Source organism: Mirounga leonina, unplaced genomic scaffold (assembly GCF_011800145.1).
Source record: "Mirounga leonina isolate KUSES-001 unplaced genomic scaffold, KU_Mleo_1.0 Mir_151, whole genome shotgun sequence".
Lineage (NCBI taxonomy): Eukaryota > Metazoa > Chordata > Mammalia > Carnivora > Phocidae > Mirounga > Mirounga leonina.
The window spans coordinates 7,936,676-7,957,759 of record NW_023270377.1 but is presented as its reverse complement, the minus strand read 5'-3'; the positions used below and the strand labels follow the sequence as shown (position 1 = coordinate 7,957,759).

General features: G+C 47.4%; 1 protein-coding gene across 2 annotated transcripts in view; it reads left to right on the top strand.

Moving 5' to 3' along the window:
• Positions 1 to 21,084, top strand: part of ARMC9 (armadillo repeat containing 9) — a 149,828-nt gene that overhangs the window by 102,850 nt on the left and 25,894 nt on the right. For both annotated transcript variants that reach the window (XM_035006901.1, XM_035006902.1), the window contains one exon: positions 13,225 to 13,329. In XM_035006901.1, the coding sequence (XP_034862792.1) occupies positions 13,225 to 13,329 (105 nt within the window). The remainder of the gene's footprint in view (positions 1 to 13,224; positions 13,330 to 21,084) is intronic.

Here is a 21,084-nt window from a genome sequence, read left to right as displayed (position 1 = left end):
CATTTAAACATGCAGAAAGAGTGCAAGTCCCCACCCAAGCTTTTAATTTTCTCTGGGCCCCCTGGAGTTTTCTGCCTGTGTCTACAGTTTAGCAGTCAGGGATGCCCGGAGATTTTATTACCTCAGTCTTTCTGCAGCCCTTGCTTCTGGCTACTCTACTTGGCTACCCTTCGGCTGGTAAAGCTGTGGGTTTTCACTGCTTGAAATAGATGGGAACTCCCCCAGGCGAGTGGACCATAAATGTGCCGTTCTTGCCCAGCTGCCAGAGCACTTCCCCAGTGAGCAAACACTTCTCAAGGTGCTGCCTGCCATCGGTCATTTTCCAGTGTTCTGAAATGATTGTTCTTAATAAATGTGTCACATTTTGTACTTGATTTCTGTAGAGGAGAATTGCCTGAGCAACGCGTGTTCCTATTACCAGACATCACCAGGGACTATTCTAGGCCCTAGGGAGAGAGCACTAAATAAAATAGATACTCTGTCGGGAGGAATCAGACCTTAAACAGATAAGCAGCTGGAACTATAATATGGCAGATGGGAGTGAGTGCCTTTAAGAACAGTCAAGTGGGAAGGGCACAAGGGAGCGAGCCCCATGACGGTGGGGACAGCAGACGGCCAGACCCTGAAGTAGAAGCGTACTCGGGTGTTCTAGGAACAAGGAGAAATAGGGAGGGGATAGGATAGGGGGCAGAGAAGGTCGCCATGGTCAGATCACCTAGGGCCTTGAGAAGAACATGAGCTTTTATTCTGAGAGAGGAAGGAAGCTGTTGGAAGGGATTTTGTGAGAAGTGACATCTTCACTCCTCTTGTTGCATCAAGTGCAAGCGCTGCTTCCCAGTGAGAAATAGAACTGCCAAGTGAATTCGGTCAGTCACTGATGGGGCTTAACATTCCTGTACTTGAACTAAGCTCTGAGGCACCGAGACCAGGCAGCCTGTGGACCTCATGAATTCTGGGCTGAGGAGGCGTTTGGGCTTAAAAAACATCACCCACCTTAGCACCAGGGACCCTTGTTAGGGTCCTGACTCTGCCACAGACAAGAGTCGGTTTCTCTAAACGGGCCAGTTGCTCACCGCCCTGAACGAGAGCAGGGCTCAACCCGGTGTCTCACTCGTGATACATATTCGGGATGTGCATTTGCACTAACAGACCGTGAGGCTAGGAAAGTGCACACATACTCTTTAAACTGCTAAGTGATCTGTAATCGTTCCTTACCACTCTTGTCATCATCTTCCAGAAACTGGAGCTCATCATTCTGAAAGTCACTTTCATCTTCCCGTTCATTTCCTTTTCTGCTCCACGCCCTCACTTAAGGCTCATCTCCATGCCCTCCCGACTGCCCGGTCTCTTTCCTTCCCAGCCTGTCCGGCATGTGGCCACCAGACCGTCTTCCGACAGCAGGACTTGGGGCACGCAGGGACATGAGCACTTCATTTCAAATTGGGGAACATTTTAATCTTTTCCGAAAGTACAGAAAATAATATAACAGACAGCTGTGACTCTGTCCCTTCAGCCTCCACCCCTCCCTTCCTCCCTAGCATCAACCACTGTCCTGAAACTGGTGTATAAAATTTCATGGAAGATTCTGTACTTTTATAATATCGTTATGTTTCCATAAATAAATACGCTATTGTTTTATGGCTTTTAATTTTACTTAAATGGCATAGTATGCTGTGAATCATTTACCAACTCGCTTTTTCCATTTCATGTTATGTGTTAAGAGATTTATTCACACCAGTACATGTTGCCCTAGCTCATCCGTTCAACTGCCATATGGCCTGGATCCATTCTTTCCTGAGGGACAGCAAGTTGTCACTGTGTTTAACACGGTGCAGCGAGGAGCTTCCTCACACACGTAAATGCTTCTCTCAAGTACACACCAAGCCTGGGCTTGCCGCATCCTGGGTGTACAGAAGGGTCTCATCTTTACCAGCTCCTGTCCTTGTGCTCGCCAGGGTGGCTGAGCCCATTTACACTTTCCCTTTTAAAAAACATTTCTGTGCTCCCCATCATCTAGTAAAATTAAGTGGTTAATGGTGGCATTCAAAGCCCCACTCAGTGAGACCCCAATCTTTTTTTTTTTAAGATTTTATTTATTTATCTATGAGAGGGAGAGAGCGTGAGCGGGGAAAGGGGCAGAGGGAGAAACTATCTGAAACGGACTCCGTGCTGAGCGCAGAGCCTGACCCGGGGCTCCATCTCACAACGGCGAGATCACAACCTGAACCAAAACCAAGAGTCGGACGCTCAACTAACTGAGCCACCCAGGTGCCCCTACGTTTATCTTATCTTTCACATTACTAGCCTTATTTCTTCATTTAAAAAAAGAGGATAAATAATCATTACGGAACCATTGTGAGATTAAAGAATTAATCTATGGCACATAATGGACACACACAAAAATTATAGTTTCCTCTTTGTCCTTTCTGTCCAGTTAGTATCAACTTGCTCCTCCTCCTGGAACTGTGCAGAATAAATCTACTGCAGAAAAGCTGGGGCAGGTGGGGAGAGGTGGGTGTTAAAGCCAAGGCTAGGACGCTATCTTACTTTGATAGATAGCTCCTTGGCAGGTCGGTTTACTGTTGCAGCTCACTGGGGTCTTGGGTCAAATTCTTGTCTCCTGTCACGTGTGCTGCCCATATCCTCACCAAGTCCAAGGTGAAGGGGAACAGGTGGGGCCAAGCACAGAAGCCTCTCTGTACTCCCCCAGAGACCCTGAGAAATGACAGACCCTTGCCGACTGTTGGACAGTGATTGGCTGAATCTAACTACCAAGGAAGTGGTTGGGTTTGAGTCCTGCCCCACACTTACCAGCCGTGTGGCCTTGGGCGAGCTGGTTAAACTCTCTAGGCCTCAGCATCCTCATCTAGAAAGTAGGAATATAAATACCCATTTCCTCAGGTGGATGCAAGGATCAAATGACGTAATTGCTGTAAAATGCCAGTGCAGATTCAGTGCATGTGAGCTGGTTTTAACATCATCGTAATCCAGAGCCAGGCTAGACTGGAGCACTCCAGAGTCTTCTAGAGTAGAGGTTCCTCCCATGTTTCCTGGCCAGAGATGGAACTGGGCCCAGTGAGGGGGTGGCCAGGGCAGAGCTGGGGTCTTAGAGAGCAAGGAGAAGAGAAGTTGGGCACCCTCAGTGGGTGAAGGAAGGGAAGGAGGCTGTTGGCAGTGCAGATTTCCAGTAACAGTGGGCCCATGAGAGTTTTCCTGAAAAACCGAATGAATTCAGATTCCTGCCCTCCATCCCCACCCCACCCTGGGGATTTGAGAAACACAAGAGGCTCACTTTTCAGATCTCCTTCATCTAGATTCTGTGAGGACTTTGAGGTCCATCTAAATGTCCAGAACATATGTGGTTTATTGAATAATACTTTCCCTTATGACGTTCTTGCTGGCTCATAAGAAAATACCTTTGCTATGTCAGGGGCACGGTTTCCACTTCTTGGGTGGTGGTTCCTTGTTAGCTGGCCCTGCCCCTGCTCACTCCTGCTTGGGGGGCACATGCAGGCTTGAGTCCTGCCCCGGGGTCTGTTGTTCCCCTGAGCCCCCCAGCTCCTGAGCACACTCACAGGACCCCTGTTTAGAAGGAACCACGATTCAGGTTACCCGAGTCCTCTTGTCTGTGTAAGGCGTGGTCTCTGGACCCCGCTGTGCTGTTGGCTACTGTCTTTGACTTCTGGTCCTGTGAAACCTCCCGGTCTCTTCTGATTCTATGTATTCTGCATTGTAGTAAGCTTGCTTCTGACAGAGCAACTGTGCCACCTTCTCCATGTATCTTCACTTAGACGTCAGAAAAAGTATAAGCAAGCAAACTGAGAAGCTAAAGCAATGAATTGAATCAGGGAAGGGGCGCCTGGGTGGCTTGGTCAGTTAAGCGTCTGCCTTCGGCTCCTGGGATCAAGCCCCACATTGGACTCCCTGTTCAGCCTGCTTCTCCCTCTCCCTCTGCTGCTCCGCCTGCTCTCTGTCTGTGTCATATAAATAAAATCTTAAAAAAAAAAAATAAAAGAATCAGGGAAGTAAAGGGTGTGGGGTTTCACTGGTTTCTATCATGTGGTTAGTTATGAACTGGGCTGGTGGTTAGACCAGCTGTCATTACCCCGGCATGCCTTCTGTGAATGAGAAAGTGGCTGTCTAGAACAACTTCTCAGCATCACGATGAGTCCTCCAGGATCCAGGACCTGCCTGCATCTGCAATCCTGGGCACACGCTCAGAGCTGCAGAAGTGGAAAGGATCCATTCCATGGGGAAATCTATTGATTAAACTGCCTGCCTGGTCACCTCGGTCCACCCTTTCTCTCCCATGTGGAGTGTTTTTCCCTTATTTTTACAAAGAGTGAGATTTACAATTCAGTGTTCCGAGAAAGTGTCTCAAATTTAAACCGCTGGTAGAAGTCTTGTAATTATGTCAAGTGGAAAACACACTCAATACTTTCACTTGTCGTATGTAAAACCACTTGAATACATTCTGCTCTCCACATTATATCTGGAAGAATCTGAGTTTTCAAATGCATTTAGTGGTCAACCTTCGTTTTGTTTTCAGGCCAATTGCTTAGAATCTGGTTTGCCTGGAGTATTATGTATCTAGAGCCTCCAGTTAAGAATCTTGTAGTGTCATAAGATCATCGAGCTGCTTCGGGGAAGCTTCGTATTAGAACATCTAAATTCATCTCGGCTCAAGTGCCTTTTTTACGAGGCATTCTTAATCTCTGGAAGTAAACAGTTATCGCCGAGCTGTACCTTTGGTAATCTGATACATTCTGCTCGAGTACATAAAGATCAGTAATTTTACTAAAATTCCTCCCAGCAATGGTATTTAAAACCCACCCTTCTGAGGCATTTCTTCTTGAACCATTTCCTTATCCATCACCTCTTTGCTTCACAGAGCAGATTTCAAAATATGTTTCGTTTGGAATTCATAAGCAGAGGGGGAAAGTTAGGGTGGCTGGTGCTGTTTTCACATGGTGCCTTCTGGCCCTGGGGGCCACCACCCTCAAACGTTTGCACTTGCACTTGAGCATGCGGGGCGAGTAAAATTCTTCCCAGCCAAATATGTGAAACGAATGGAAAGTAGTTGCCTCTTGCCCAGGTGGACGGCATAAACTCTGGTTTTCAGAGAATGCTTCCTAGGTTTGTCCATTTCAGAGAGTTCTTCTACATCCTCAGTGGTTTTAATCCACTTGGCACCAACGTTCAAAGTGGAGCTAGTGCCCCGCTATCAGCAAGCATCATTTCTGGTAGGCTCTCTGCTTACATTTCCCACCGCATCTAGTGCTTTCCTCTGCCTTCCCAAGCCTCCCTCTGCACAGTTTCGCAAGTGCTGCTAGAAGCGGATTGAATAGTATTGAATTAAGCCCTCGCTTCTCTTTGTTACATTGCATTTTCCACCTCAACGAGTACAGCTCGTTTTACTTTTGCTCTTTACATTTCAGAAGTCTTAACGTGCCTCCATTTCCCTTCTACTGATATTAGTGTTTCTTAGGAAAACCAGGGCTGTGACTTGTCTGTGTCAATGCAGTATGTGGCTTTTCAAAATCAGAGAACTTAAGAAATGTCCTCAGTCAGGAAGCCATGATTTTCAAGGAGGCAGCAAGATGATCTCATCCGCCGAATGGAGAAACTGAGACACACTGACAAGACCCCTGTCATTCCGAATGCCAGCCTCAGTACAGAACTTTCTTAACCCAGAACTGTCAATTGAATAATGATTTTTCACTTCCGTGTTCCTGCCTTCGTGCATTGTGCACCAGCGTAATCTTACTGCAAACACCAGAGTATCTGTCCACATGCTGCCGTGGACAGCTGTGACAGAGGAAGCCAATTCTCCAGGTGGTCAGTAGATGGGCCGTGGTGCCCTGGTGCTTTCTCTGGCCCCACACTCCCATGATGCACTGCGACTCGAGTTCCCTTTCATTAACGGTTGTATATATTAGAGACCAAATGCAGAAAGCGTCCTGTGTTTTTGGAGGTTAGGGAGGGCCTATCCATTATCAATGAATTTAACTATAAAGTAGCTGTAATAAAAAAAAAAAAACAGGGGTGCCTGGGTGGCTCAGTCGGTTGGGCTCGGGTCTGCCTTTGGCTCGGGTCGTGATCCCGGGGTCCTGGGATCGAGTCCCGCATCGGGCTCTCTGCTCTGCGGGGGGCCTGTTTCTCCCTCTCCCCCTGCTCTTCTCTCTCTCTCTCTCTCTGTCAAATAAATAAAATCTTTAAAACAGAAAAAGGAAAAAAAAAAAACCCAGCTTCAACATGTTTTAACTAAAAAAGAATATTGAATAAATATTTCAGTGAACCTCTTACTAGCTTTGGAACAAGTTAATCAAGCTTATCTTGCATGAGCAGCACTTGCTAGTGTGTATATAGGTTGATTTTCGAGTGTCGTACAGAGGTGCTTGTTGTCCAGGGTAAAGAGAGAACTCTGGCTAACATTGGCTGAGGTGAGCCATGGGCCATTTATTTTTTCATCAAAATGGAATGTGGACGTTTGTTTAGTTTCTTAACGTTTCATATTCCACCCTGGCATGGAAGTGGGGTATCACCAGTCCCTCCGTGAAACTGTGCTTTATATGCCCATTTCCCACCCGTGCCTCCAAGGCTTCAGCCCCTGGAAAAGGGTTGAAATACTACCCCGCTGCCCAGAGCTCCCTGCCACTCGCTCTGACCACAGAGCCTGCCGCTTTTGTTCACAGAGAGCAGTCGCTTTCCTAAAATAATCCGATCATGTACACACTATTTGATCACTAAGATGTTGGCATTTTAGTAAACTAAACGCTAAGCCATGGCCGCACCATAACTTGTACCTAGCTGTCCCAGAGCTGACCTCAGGTAGGGCCTCGCAGATAGCATTACCTTGAAGGAGCCCCGAGTGAAATTTCAGGATGGCGGCTACCCTAGCCCTTAGCCGAGCCGCAGCCTCGGCGAAGCATGAGGAGGAGAAGGCAGCCGCCCTGACCGTGGAAAATGAGTCAGGACTGGGGTTTACACTGCGCATGAACCTGGTGTTCTAGCAGGGCAAGAGTGGACTCTCTGTTTGGAATTGGACGGGACAGGAAGGAGAGGGACGAGACCGAGGGTTCTGGAATGCCGCTGCGGCTCTGCTCTTTGCTCTATGCCCTGTTGAGCTCCATCTCAGCCCTGTGTGAGGACCCTCAGGCCTCAGAAGACCCAGTCCGTTCAGCCACGGCCTCTCCAGACACAGTCTTCTCTGCAGGTCCCAAGTGGCTGAGTCAGAAAGATCTGGGCAGAAAGCAGCTGCCCCCAGCTTTAAGTCTAGACTCCTGGTCTCTAGGCCAGCCTGTCACTGTGGACTGGTCACTCCTCTCAGGCTCAGTCTCCACACCACACAGAATAGCATAGTAAAAGGAGTCCCCACGGAGCCACGCAGAGTACCGTGGAAATCAACGGAAGGTGGGTTACTCAGTGGGCCTGTGGTCAGAGGAACATCTGCTCAGCTGCCTGTGCCCCGAGTAAGACAGCACTGATGGTTAAAGAAGGCTCTGTGCTGGTCTGGGACCTGCCTCTCGGTCTCCTTTGGGGGCCATAAGCCAAACCCCTTTTCTTTTTTTTTTTTTTAAGATTTTATTTATTTATTTGACAGAGAAGGAGACAGCGAGAGAGGGAACACAAGCAGGGGGAGTGGGAGTGGGAGAGGGAGAAGCAGGCCTCCCGCGGAGCAGGGAGCCCAACGCGGGGCTCGATCCCAGGACCCTGGGATCATGACCCGAGCCGAAGGCAGACGCTTAACCGACTGAGCCACCCAGGTGCCCCTAAACCCCCTTTTCTTAAGACAGCCCGTCCTGCGTGATACTGCCTAGTGATGGCAGATGGCATTATCCCTCTGTGTGCTAAAGAGAGCTTGGAGAGACAGCCTGTCCACCCTGCACCAGCCCTGCCCAGAGGCAGGCCCCACAGGAATGTGAGCCTTCAGATCCCTTGGAAACTGACTCAAATCAAATTCACAAACGACTGGGGCATCCAGAATGACGAGAAGTTAGTTTGAAAACAGGGACAGGGTACACTGTGTTTGCAGAATAGAGCTCTCTCTTCCTGTTGGCAAGTTTAGAGGAGCCAAATTACAGGTTGTTGAGTGGGCAAAGAATCAGGGGAAGGATTGGTTAGATGATCTCAGGGACCATTGGCACCAGGCCTGGGGCACCCCTACATCCTGAGGGCGGGACCAGCACTTGGCCTGCCAGCTTCCTCGGGGCCCCGTCCTCCCTCTTTCTCACTTCCATAGCCGGCCGGCTCCCCTCATAGACACATTCTTTCCTTAGTTCCTGTCAGGTGAAGGGCTGGTCTGTTTCGTATCGATCTTTATAATTTAACCTCAAAGGACAACGTCATCTCTGAAGTGTGGCAGAGAGTGGGAAAGAGGACTGCAGGTCCTCCTGTTACCCAGTTCCATCCAGGGGTAACATCCTGCAAAACCATAGTATAATATCACAGCCAGAACGTGAACATTGAGACATCCAGGATCCAGAGGATTTCCAGGACCACCAGGGTCCCTTTTATAGCCACACCCACTTCCCTCCCACCCCCATTTCCTCTGTAACCCCTGGCAACCACCGATCTGTTCTCCATTTCCAGTTTTGTCATTTCAAGAATGTCATGTAAATGGAATCATACAGGTTATAACCATGAGGAATGGCTTGTTTCCCACAACATAAGTCACTGGAGTTGCCCCAGTTCTGTGTGTATCAGAACCTCCTCTATGGAGGTACCACGGCTCATTTAATCTCTCATTCCCTGTTTTGAGTCATTACAAGGAAAGCTGCTGTAAGCATTCATGTACAGATGTTTATATGACGATAAGTTTCCCTTTTTCTGGGATAAATGCCCAAGAGTGCAATTGCTGGGTCGTATATAGTTGTAGGCTTAGCTTTTGAAGAAACTACCAAACTGTTTTCCAGAGTGGCTATAACTAGTTTTGTGTTCCCACCAGCAACGTAGGAGTGATCCAGTTTCTCTGCATCTTCATCAGCAGTTTCTGATGTTGGCCATTCCGACAGATGCAGAGTGACACCTCAGTGTGGTTTGAATGTACATTCTCCAGATGCCTAATGATGTTGAACATTCATATGTGCTTATTTGCCACCCATAGATCCTCTTTAGTCTCTTCATGTCTTTTGCCCATTTTCTAATTGGATTGTTTGGGCTTTTTATGTTGAGTTTTGAGAATGTTTTATGTGTTCTATTATTTAGATACTAGTCCTCTGTCAAATATGTGGTTTCTATTTTCTCCCAGTCACTAGCTTCTTGTCCCCTTCACAGGGTCTTTCAGCAAAAATCCAAATCCAAAAAAATTTCAGTAAAATCCAATTTATCATATTTTTTCCTTTTATGGATTGTGCTTTTGGTGTCAAGTATAAGAACTCTTTGCCTACCCATGGATCCTGAAGATTTTCTCCTATTTTTTCTAACAATTGGATACTATTACATTTAAGTCCATGATCCATTTTGAATTACTTTTTAGATAAAGCATGAGAATGAGAGTGAGGTCCATTTTTTTTCCCTATCATGTCCAGATGCTCTAGTATCATTTATCAAAAAGGCAGTCCTTCATTGAATTGCTTTTGCACCTTAGTCAAAAATCAGGTGGGCATATTCGTGTACATCTGCTTTGAGGTTCTCTGTTCTGTTCTGTTGATCTATATGTGTGTCCCTCTTGCCAATCCCACCCAGTCTTTAAACCTGTAGCTATATAATAAGTCATGAAATTGGGTATACTGATTCTTCCCACCTTATTCTTTTTCAAAATTTTCTTAGCTATTCTAGTCCCTTTGCCCTTTCCAGATAAATTTTAGAATAATTTTATATATATCTACAGAAGAATCTTGCTGGTATTTTGATAGAAATTACATTAAATTCATATATCCCTTTGAACAGAACTGACATCTTAACTCTGTTGAGTCTTCCAATTCATGAACAAGGTGTGTCTTTTCATTTATTTAGATCTTCAGTTTCTTTCATTAGTGTTTTATAGTTCTCAGCATACAAATCCTATACAGATTTTGCTAGATTGACACCTAAGTATTTTATTTTTTATTTTTTGTGAACAATTGTAAATGATGTTGTATTTTTCATTTCAGTGTCTTAATTTAAGTTCATCACTAGTATATAGAAATTGATTTATGTATATTTATCTTGTATCCTGTGATCTTGCTGAACCCACTTAGTTCTAGGATTTTCGAGGGGTGGGTTCCTTGGGATTTTCTACATAGACAATCATGGCATCTGCAAATAGAGACAGTTCTATTTCTTCCTCTCTAATCTATATGCTTTTTATTTTTTTTTTCTTGCTTTATTGCTCTGGCTAGATCTTCTAGCGTTATGTTGAAAAGAATGGTGAAAGGAAAAAAAAAATGGTCAAAGCAGGAATCCCTGCCTTGTTCCCAGTCTTAGGAGGAAAGCATCCAGTCTTTCATCATTAAGCATAATATTAGCTATAGGCTCTTTATCAAGTACCCCTCTGTTCCTATTTTTGTCATGAATATTGTTGAATTTTGTATTTTTTTTCATCCATTTATATGTTCATGTGATTTTTCTTCTTCACAAACCTGTTAATCTTATGGATTACAATGTTTAAATTTTAGATATTGAACCAAACTTGCACTGACAGAACAAACCCTACTTGGTCATGGCATATAATTCTTTTAACATATTGATCTGCTCCTCTATTCTGTTTGTTAAGGTTTTGTTAAGGATTTTTTTCCCTTTTCTTTTAACTTGATTATTAAGGATTTTTGCATCTTTATTCATGAAGGACATTTGTCTGTATTTTTCTTTTTATGATACTGTCTTTGTTTGGTTCTGGTAACATAAAAACTTCATAAAATGAATTAAGAAGTATTCCTTCCTGTTTTGTTTTCTTGAAGACATATAGACTTGGTGTTACTTTTTTAAAAGCTTGATAGAAATCTCCAGGGAGACCATGTGGGCCTGGAGATTTCTTTCCAGGGAATTTTTATGAAATTTTATGAAGCAGTTTCCTTCATAATCATAATTTTAAGATTACTTGAATAGTCCTATATCACAATTTCATATTGAGAGGCTTGTGATAATTTGTGTTTTTATCTAAGTTGTCAAACCTATGTGTGTAGAGTTATTCATACTAATCCCTTATCCTTTTGATATCTGCAGGATCTATAGTAATATCTTCTGTTTCATTCCTGACATTGGTAATTTGTGTCTTTTACCTTCTTTGTTGATCTTGCTTGAGACTTGACATTTTTATTAATCTTTTCAAAGAATCAGCTTTTTGTTTGACTAATTTTCTCTGCTGTTTTTCTGCTTTCCTTTTCATTGATATCTGCTCTGCTCTTTATTATTTCCTTCCTCTTGCTTGCTTTGGGTTTATTTTGTTATTTTTCTTTCTCCAGAAAGTTCTGGAGACTTTCTGTTTTTTTCATTTGTTTCAAGAATGTTTGTAATTGCTCATTGAAGCCGTTTTGTGATGACTGCTTTAAAATCTATGTCAGATAATTCTAGCAACGCTGTTATCTTGATGTTGGCATCTACTGATTGTCTCTTTCTGTTCAGTTTGAGAGCTCCCTGGTTCCTGGTATGATGAGTATTTTTTTATTTAAACCCAGATATTTTGAATATTATAAGACGTTTGATCTAGGGACGCTTGGGCGGCTCAGTCAGTTGAGCATCTTCCTTCAGCTCAGGTCATGATCCCAGGGTCCTGGGATCGAGTCCCATGTCGGGCTCCTTGCTCAGCAGGGAGCCTGCTTCTCCCTGTACCTGCCGCTCCCCTCTGCTTGTGCTCTCACACTCTCTCGCTCTCTCTCTGGCAAATAAATAAATAAAATCTTAAAAAAAAAAAAAGAATTTTGATCTAATTTAAGCCTTCTGTCTTAGCTGGCTGCTTCGACACTGCTCTGACAGGGGGAGCAGGGGCTTCTCCTCGTTACTGCCAGGTGTGAGTAGAAGTCCAGGACTTACACTCAGCCTCTGTTGACACCCATTGGTGGTGGGGGATGGGAGGAGAGCCCTTGCTACTGCAGGGCAGCATGGGAGTTCCGGATCCCTTCTAGGCCCCCACTAGTATCTCCCTAACCAGAACAGGTAGGAGCGCCTCATTAGTGTTGCCCACGTTGCCCCGCCTGACAGCACAGGGGTACGGGGGGCAGTGGTGAAGGCCTTGAATCTCCACCAGGCCTCCTCTGACACCATCAGAGCATGGAGCGGGGGATAGCTTGTTACCGTCAAGTGGAAGGCTAGGCCCTCCACGTGGTCTCCACTCTCACCTGGGGGTGGGCACCGCATTAGATGAAATCCCCCCTCCCTGCTTGCTCTTCTCTCATATCCCCCCAGCTGGGGATGTGGGGGTGCGTGATGACAGCCCAGTGTGGGTAGAAGCCTGGGCTCCCTGAGACCCTTGCTGGTGTGGTTGTGATGGTATCTTCTGTGGTGTTTGGTTATTTTCTAAAACTTCTCTCCTGCTAGGCTATCCCTTTCCTGGTCCTCTGGCTAGAGAGAGCAGGCTTTGGGGGGGGGGGTTTTGTCTTCACCATTCACCTTGCTGGCTTGCTGGCTTCTTCAGCTCCAAGTGTGGAATCTGTAAGGAACAACGGAAACCCAGGGGACTCAGCACCTTTCATTCCTTGTGTCTGCAGGGACCTAACCAGTCTGCTCCTTCTCTCCATCTTTCAGGGTCTCTTTTGTTTATGTTATATATATAACGTCCAGTGTTTGGGGTTGTATTTAGTGGAAGGAATAAGGAAAAGTATATCCAGTCCATCTTCCCAAAAGCAAAACAGCTCTTCTCTTTTTGGTGACTGTAAACTATTAGAGAAGAACAAGTTTTATGTGCCCCGTAAGCCCTGTGCATATGAAGGCATGTGATAGTTACTGATGGACTGACTTGGCTGTTTGTGTGGTACCTGGACCTCACAGAGGGAAATTCTGAGAACTGTGGCTAGGAGAGACTGCTGGGTGTCTTATTGAACCTTCCCACACCTGTGGTCATGGAAGTGCTCCCTAGGTGCCCAGCTTCCGAAAGAGGGGGGCTGGCATTTTCCCTTTCATCTTCATGGAGAGGTTATAAGCAGAGGATAGACTGCCCCCAAAGCCCTTTGAAATGCAAATCCACCAGTTGCCAGCTTTGGGCAAAGGCCTTCTCATTCCATGGAGGGTGCCCACTTGGGGAGCCAGCTCTCTGGGAGTGCATGGCCGGGGGTCCAGAGCACTCACCCCATGTGTCCTTTGAAACAGGAGGACCATGACACTATGGAAGCTGATCTGGACAAAGATGAGCTGATCCAGCCCCAGCTTGGAGAGCTCTCAGGCGAGAAGCTTCTGACCACGGAGTACTTGGGAGTAAGTACCACATGAGGGAGCGAGGGAGATGCGCAAAGGAGAGATGGGCCATTGATGCATTGAGCCTTTGCAATGACACATAATGGTTTGGTCTGGTCTGTTACAATACTGTGTTTATGAGAAGTTCTGTGTTGGCCAGTTTGCCTGCAGGGGCCCTGAAGTGCACTGTGGTCCTAGCCACCTGTCCCAGAGCTGTTGGTGAACAGAAAGAGATTCAAATAAAACTAGAGGGCACATGCCCAGAGCCTTCCTAGCATCTAAGGTGTGCCCATCTTTAGTGGTAATCATCTACCTGTCCAGCTTCTGAATTTTGTGCGCCTTATCTTGTACAAGAGAAGAGCGCAGCGGATTTGGAAGTTGTCAGCACACACGTGAGGTTGCCTGACCAAGCGAAGGGCGGAGGGGGAGAGGGTGAGGGGCTGAGGACAGAGAGGCGGACCAGATGTCAGGAGGGGGAGCAAGGAGAGGGGCCTCGGAGAAGGACAGAAACTGAACAGAGAGGCTTGAGCAGAACCAGGAGAATGTAGTGCTCTGGAAAACAGAATGGAGGAGTGTTTCAGGATGGATTGAGTGGTCAGTCTGAGCATCCAAGAGGCCTAGATGGGGCCATGATCTGAGCTCCGAGAGCTCCCTGCTGACTCTGATGCTCAGCCGGCTCTGGGAGCCCCTGGTTACCACCCAGTAGTGAGATAAGGAAGGGCGTGAGGCAGGAGGGAGCTGCCGAGTGGCCAGGAGAGTGTGGCGATGTCAAGGGCCCACAGGGGCTCACGAAGCCGTGATCAGAAGGCACGTCCGTGAACAGGTGGAATGTTGGAGTGTAAGGTTTCTGAAGGGAGGAGCAATTGCACGGGAGTGGGGCCAGTCGGACTGAAGCCCTATGACGGCCGGCAGAGCACACAGGAGTGGAGGCCACTGGCATTAAGAGGAGCTCCTGGAATTCTGAAGCTGGTGGTTGCCTGGGTCAGTCACATGGACTCTGACATCTCCTCAAATTAGTCAGGTTATGGTTGGAGCAGAAGGCTGGGAGCCAGTCTCTCAACGATCGGCCAGCGAGGACAGGGACTTGAGAAGGGAAAGAATGTGGGTGCAGGTGGCCTGAGCCTTGTAGGAGTGACTAGAAGCAGGAAGTGCCTCCCCATCGCTGCCCCCAGCCCTGCCCTCCTCATCTCACCCTGGGCACTGGTCTCCTCAGTCACGGGCCCTGGTCTTCCTCACCTTTTGAAGAATTTCCAGGGCCCCAGGCTGGAGTACAGCACCTGTGTGCTCTGCTGTCCACCACAGGGCTTCAGTTGAGGTTAGAGGACAGCCAGAGGCCCAGTTGTGGGAGCTTTGTAAGCAAGGGTGTGGGATTTTAGCCTGCATGAGCTGGGAGAGTCCTGGAGCAAGGAAGTGACTCAATTTGACTTGTTTTAATATATGACCTTCTGTCTTCACTCTGGCTGCATAATGGAGAATGGACTATAGGGGCTAGGAGTGAAAGAAGGGAGATGACCCAAGGAGGCTGGGCCGGGGTGCCACCATAACCCGCCCCTTGCCTCTGGCCATGGTCAAGGCCTATAGCCTGTCACAGTCCTTGGCGTGTCTCCAGGGTCGAAGGAGTCTAATGGACTGTGGAGGCTCTGTTTACATTAGGTCAGGTAAGGTTAGAAGTGAGGCAGTCGGGTACCAAGCTGTCGAAGGGAGTCCGGAGCCCTGACTAGGCTTTGTTTCCTTTGGAAGAGCACTGGCTTTGTCAGGGAAGGACTGGGCTCCATTTGATAGGATGTGCATTTGTAAATATAGCCCCTCCTGCTTCATGGGCAGGAGATGAGAACAGAAGAGGTGAGTCGGTGGGGCTTCTTTGGAGGGTGGGAGCCACAGCCGTGGGGCACACAGCCCTGCGCCCTGGGGACTTTCCCACGGACGCAACCACGCAGGTGCGTGAGGGTCAGCAAGGGCGTCCCCCAGCTTGGTGAACAGAAACCTAAATGCAGCGCCCAGCTGAATAACTTGCGGCACCTCAACACAGTGAAATGCTGTGGGTGAGATCTTATGTTGCTAATGGCGAAGAGTTTTAACAACAACAGGAAAAACCCAAGATGCAGAACATCTGGGACTCCCAGCTCACTCCTGCAGCTTGGGGAGGCTCAAAGGGGCAGAACTTGCAGATGGACCAGCCACCCAGTGTCAGGGCATCTGGAAATGGTGTCATCCTCCCATTCCATGCAGCTCTAAAGCCCCTGAATGTATATGTACTATCCTTTCACCAAAAGTAAAGCTTCCGAGTCCAGCACGTTTGCTTGTCTCGTTGATGTCCGTTACTTTCTGTGGAGATGTGAGGAATACAAATGACATACAGAAAGAATTCATTATATCAATGCTTCCTACGGCTGGAGTAACAAATGAGCGTAAACCAGATGGCTTAAAACACCAGACATGTATCCTCTCACAGTTCTGGGGGCCAGGAGTCCCAAATCAAGATGTCCACACAGCCAGGCCCCGTGCGAAGGCCCTGGGGTAGAGGCTCTCATGCTTCCCCGGCTTCTCATGGCTCCTCATGTTCCTCGGCTGGTGGCTGTGTCCCTCCTGAACTCTGCCTCCGTCTCCAAAGGGCCTCCTCCCCTTCTCTCTTTCATAGCTTAAATGGACACTTGTCATTGGATCTAGGATCATCTAGGACAATGTCTTCATCTCAGAGAGATGTAACTTAATTACATCTGCAAAGCCTGCTTTTCTGAATGTCACATTCATGGGCTCTTGGGTTAGAACATGGACATCTCTCTCTGGGGCCACCCCTCAACCCACCGCACCAGGTCACCGTAGGGTCTCATAGTAGAAGCAATTTTGGAAGTTTCATTAGAAAAGTGCATGTGGGGCAGTCATCACCCAGGGGCTCCATACGCTCCCAGTGTTGCCGTCTTTGTCCGTTAGTCAGGCTCAGCCGCCCTCAGTCAGCCAGTCTTGACTTGGAATGGACAGCCTGCCAGCCTGTGGGTGGGGGTCACCGATTTCAACGACAAGTCTGACTTGCTGTGCTTGGGCTCCAGGGCGGACAAGGGCTCTAAGTTCACAGCGTCGTATCGGCTTGTGCCAGGCTGGGGAACCTGCCACAGATAGAAGACATTTCACTGGGGCCTGTGTGCCCAAAAGTCATGATTCCCGCCACCTCTTCTGATGTAGCAGGCAGATTGGAGGTTTCTCAAGATCACTTGAAAGATGTGGACTTTTCGAAACATTGTATCAGACCATTCAAAAAGTCTTTCTTGAATTCATGGCATCTGCCTAACACCGAGCAGAATGCCGAAAATTGAAGAGCTGGCTGTCACCTCGGAGAAGTTTACAAAAGAAGACACAGAGCAAATGAAACTGCTGTTGGCGAGGGATGCAGATAACAGCGAGGAGTGGTGAGTGGGTGAGCAGAGACTGGCTAGCCCAGGGTTCCTCAAAGCCCCAGACCCTCGAATGTGCCCAAAGATGAGTCTACGACCCGCCCCAGACCTCCGTACCGTAATCCCAAGAATCGGTTCTTGTAGACACCAGTGATTTGGAAACTATGGCCTGGTTGGGGGTGGCGGGGTGAGGGCGGAGCGGGAGCATCGGCGGCGGCCCACCAGGGTGTTGGGGGCTGGAAGGAAGCCATTCTCAGGATTCCTGGACCCCTTAGCTCCCCGCGCGGCCCCCCTGCTGGTCCTCACCCTCCCAAGTGCAAGCATACAGAGCTCCCATGCACCGCAGAGCCTGGCCACGGAAAATGCTGCAGACCACAGGGAGCTCAGAAAGCTGGCGACAGGAGAACAAGTCCCTTTTCCTAAGCTTGCATGAGAGTGCCAGTGGTCACATGAGATGTACTGCTTACTCGGAATTCTGGTGGAAAGCAGCCTGCCTTGCTTCTTCCCGAAGCCATGACCGTCAGCAGGTCAAGACTGATGATTTGCCAACTTCTCCTTGCTTGGTTATTTCTGAATTTTTTTTGTATCGTCCATACTATGCTGAATAATCATTTAATTCTTCCTAAAAAGAATGCCCTGATTTAAATAGCTTTGTCACCGTGGTTAAAGGGGCACAGACATTTATCATAGCCTCTCAGTTTTTTGTTTTTATTTCAGAGTTTAAACTTATTGTTAGTTACCTTTAACGACAGTAATAGGCGTGTCTTAAATTGGTTCAGCACATGTCACGGGCCAAGCAAGCCCTGTGCTGACTGCTTCACACATCTGACTCCATTTAATTTGGTCCTCCCAACAAGCTACGGGGGAAATTCTCTTAGTGTAGCCTTTTCTAGACAGGAGAGTTGAGGCTGAGGAAGGGTAAGGAACATTCTCAAGTTGATTTGAGCCTGCTTGCCCTTGTTCTGTCCCACTAAGCTGTGCCACCTTCTGGAAGAGCTGTCGATTTTCCAGTGAATTGCATGCTGTATTTGAAAATTGAGAGGAGTCCGACTGAGTCACATATTCATAATGTCTGTACGGTCTCAGTTTTAAGCACAGACTCAGTTTGGAGGGGAATGCCAATTGTAAAAGCTAATTACTCTCTTTCCACACTTTCTTCCCCCTGTCAAATGAAGGCCCAAGTTCATGCAGTTTTCCAGGGACTGCCTGAAGGACTGGTTAGCCCTGCCTCCAGAGGATGTGTATGGAGGTGCACCTGGGAATCTGCATCTTTATCACCACCACCCCCTGCCCCCAGGGGTCCTGAAGCCGCAGTCTGGGCCATGGAAACTTTGCCACTTGGGCGGTGGGCACAGCTGGCCAGGTGCAGGGCCGAGCGCCTCGGAGAAAGCGGGGCTCCAGGCTCCCCCCACCCCACTGCCCTCGGTAGAAGCACGAGGCTCTGGCAGCTGGCCCTGTTTCGCTGCAGCAAAAACCAAAACCAGAGAAGCAAAGGCCTCAGTTTGCAATTTTTTTTTTCAAATGTGTCTCCACTTTGGAGCTTTTTCTAATCACTTTGCAATCCGTTATTCCTGCTCTGCCTGCCTAATGGTGAAGACTCAGTGCCCTCTGCAGAGCGGGAGATCAGTTGGAACTAAAAGTCCCCATTCTTGTGTGTGAAAACACAACCGAACAAGCAGGAGGAAACAGTCCCCAACCCCCAAGTATTCTAAATGTGTTTCTGTTTCTTTCTTTCTTTCTTTTTTTTAATATTTTATTTATTTATTTGACAGAGACACAGCGAGAGAGGAAACACAAGCAGGGGGAGTGGGAGAGGAAGAAGTAGGCTTCCCGCTGAGCAGGGAGCCCGATGCGGGGCTCGATCCCAGGACCCTGGGACCATGACCTGAGCCGAAGGCAGACACTTAAAAGACTGAGCCACCCAGGCGCCCCATAAATGTGTTTCTTTTTCAGTTTATTTCTTGTATTCTTTTTTTTTAACATTTATTTATTTTAGATTTTTTATTTATTTGAGAGACAGAGAGCGAGAGAGGAAGAGCACGAGCTAGGTGAGAGGATAGAGGGAGAAGCTGACTCCCCGCTAAGCAGAGAGCCCGGGATCATAACCTGAGCTGAAGGCAGACACTGAACTGACTGAGCCACTCAGGCGCCCCTATTTATTTATTTTTAATTAGTGTCTACACCGAACATGGGGCTCAAACTCACAACCCTGAGATCAAGAGTTGCACACTCTACCTAGTGAGCTACTTAGACGGCCCATGTATTCTTCTCTCTAGTTACAAAAGAAATGCTTATTACTCAAAAGTCAGAAGTAAACAGCACAAACAACCATAATAACCATTGTTCTCTTCCATTTATCTCTACGGCGTGTCTTTCCTTTGTCAACTGCAGATAGCAGAGTCCTGCCTTATCCGTCCCACTGATGATACTGGGGACATCAGACCCCAGGCTCTGTCCATGTCTTTCTACACTCTGCCTGTCAGTACGAAGGGAAGACCCAGGTTTTGTGGGGCCTCCGGCTTACAGGGTTTGGAAGGCCTTCTTTATTTTTTTTTTTAAAGATTTTATTTAGGGGCACCTAAGTGGCTCAGTCGTTGGGCGTCTGCCTTTGGCTCAGGTCATGATTCCAGGGTCCTGGGATCAAGCCCCGAATCGGGCCCCCCCCCCCCCGGGGAAGCCTCCTTCCCCCTCTCCCCCCCCCCCCCCCCCCCGCCTGTGTTCTCTCTCTCACTGTGTCTCTGTCAAATAACTAAATAAAATCTTAAAAAAAAAAATAAAGATTTTATTTATTTGAGAGAGAGAGATAGCTAGAGAGTGCACAAGCAGTGGGGAGGGGAAGAGAGAGAGGGAGAAGTAGACTTCCCACTGAGCAGAGAGCCCCACATGGGGTTTGATCCCAGGACCCCGAGATCATGACCTGAGCCAAAGGCCACCCAGGCGCCCCAAGTGGGGGAGGCCTTCTTTAAATGAATACAAAACTAGTTACGAAAGTGAACACCTACTTTAAAATGAGAATGAGAAAATAAATCACAGTGGATTCAAATTTTAAGAATTGACAGATACCACAGACAGAAAAATAGTGTTTTTATTAATTAGCTGCTTTGCATAACTCATAGGGGCTTTTTTGTTTATTTTTGTTTTGTGCCTTTGTTTGCCTCTACTATATGACAATGAGTTCGTAATGTTTTCTACAGAGGGAAAAGGAAATTAGTTCTTCTTGTAACGTATTTGATCAGATTTAGTCAAACTTGATCAAGATTAGAAAATCTTCTGGCCTCACATTTAGTTTTTGGTAAAGCTGTGTACATTTTTAGGATTGTCGCTAAATTTGAGAACACCATCCTCAAGTTTCTTCCACAAACAAGCTGCAAGATTTGGGGGTATTTCGAGTTCTCTTGCATGCTGATTATTCATAAGTACTCTGACAACATAGGGAATTCCTAGAAGCCGTTCCTACCCCAGGATGGCTAGCAATTGTTTGGCTGTGCACCGAAGTGAGTGGGAATCCTATGAATATATCCCAGGAAACCCGCATTAAATGTCACCTGGACTCAGCATCCCCTTACCTAAGTCCTAAATTCTAGCATCATGTCACCAACATGACAGGAAGTGTGACAAGGGAAGTCAGAGTAGGAAGAAACAGCAGAAGGGAAGTCAAAGTAGAAAAAAACAGCAGTAGTAAGTGCTTGCAATTAAAATATCCTCCTTTTGCAAATGTTACAAAAACATATGACTACATGAACACATTGCGAGGGCCCCTTCTGGGCCTTAAAGCTCCAGTTTCATCAGCTCCGCGGCAGTCCTGCCTCCGCGCATCAGCCCTTCATTCCCACTGTGTCGCCTCTGGGTCATGAGGCGACCGTTGCAGCTCCTGGCACAGATCCATGAGAAAGTCAAGAAAAGAGCCAAACGGGCAGACCGGCCACATCTGCCCCCCTCAGTGCTTGTCCCCAAAGCTGCAGCTGGCCACTCCACTCCATTCTTACTGGTCAGAACTGGGTCACAGGACCCCCAGCTGCAAGGAAGTCTGGGAAAGGGACTATTTTTAAGTAGAAACATTTCTTGGGGGCGCCTGGGTGGCTCAGTTGATTAAGCGTCTGCCTTCAGGTCATGATCTCAGGGTCCTGGGATCGAGCCCTGCGTCGGGCTCCCTGCTCAGTGGGAAGCCTGCCTCTCCCTCTCCCTGCCTCTCCCCTTGCTGTGCTCTCTCACTCTCTCTCAAATTAAGTAGAAACATTTCTTTGCCAACAAAATCAGAGTACTGTTAGTCAAGAGAGAATGAATATTGGGTGGGCAGCAAACAGTGTCTGCTCCAGCTCCCATATTATTTTCTATGTGGGTGGATGGGTGGGTGGGTGGATGGATGGATGGATGGATGGATGGATGG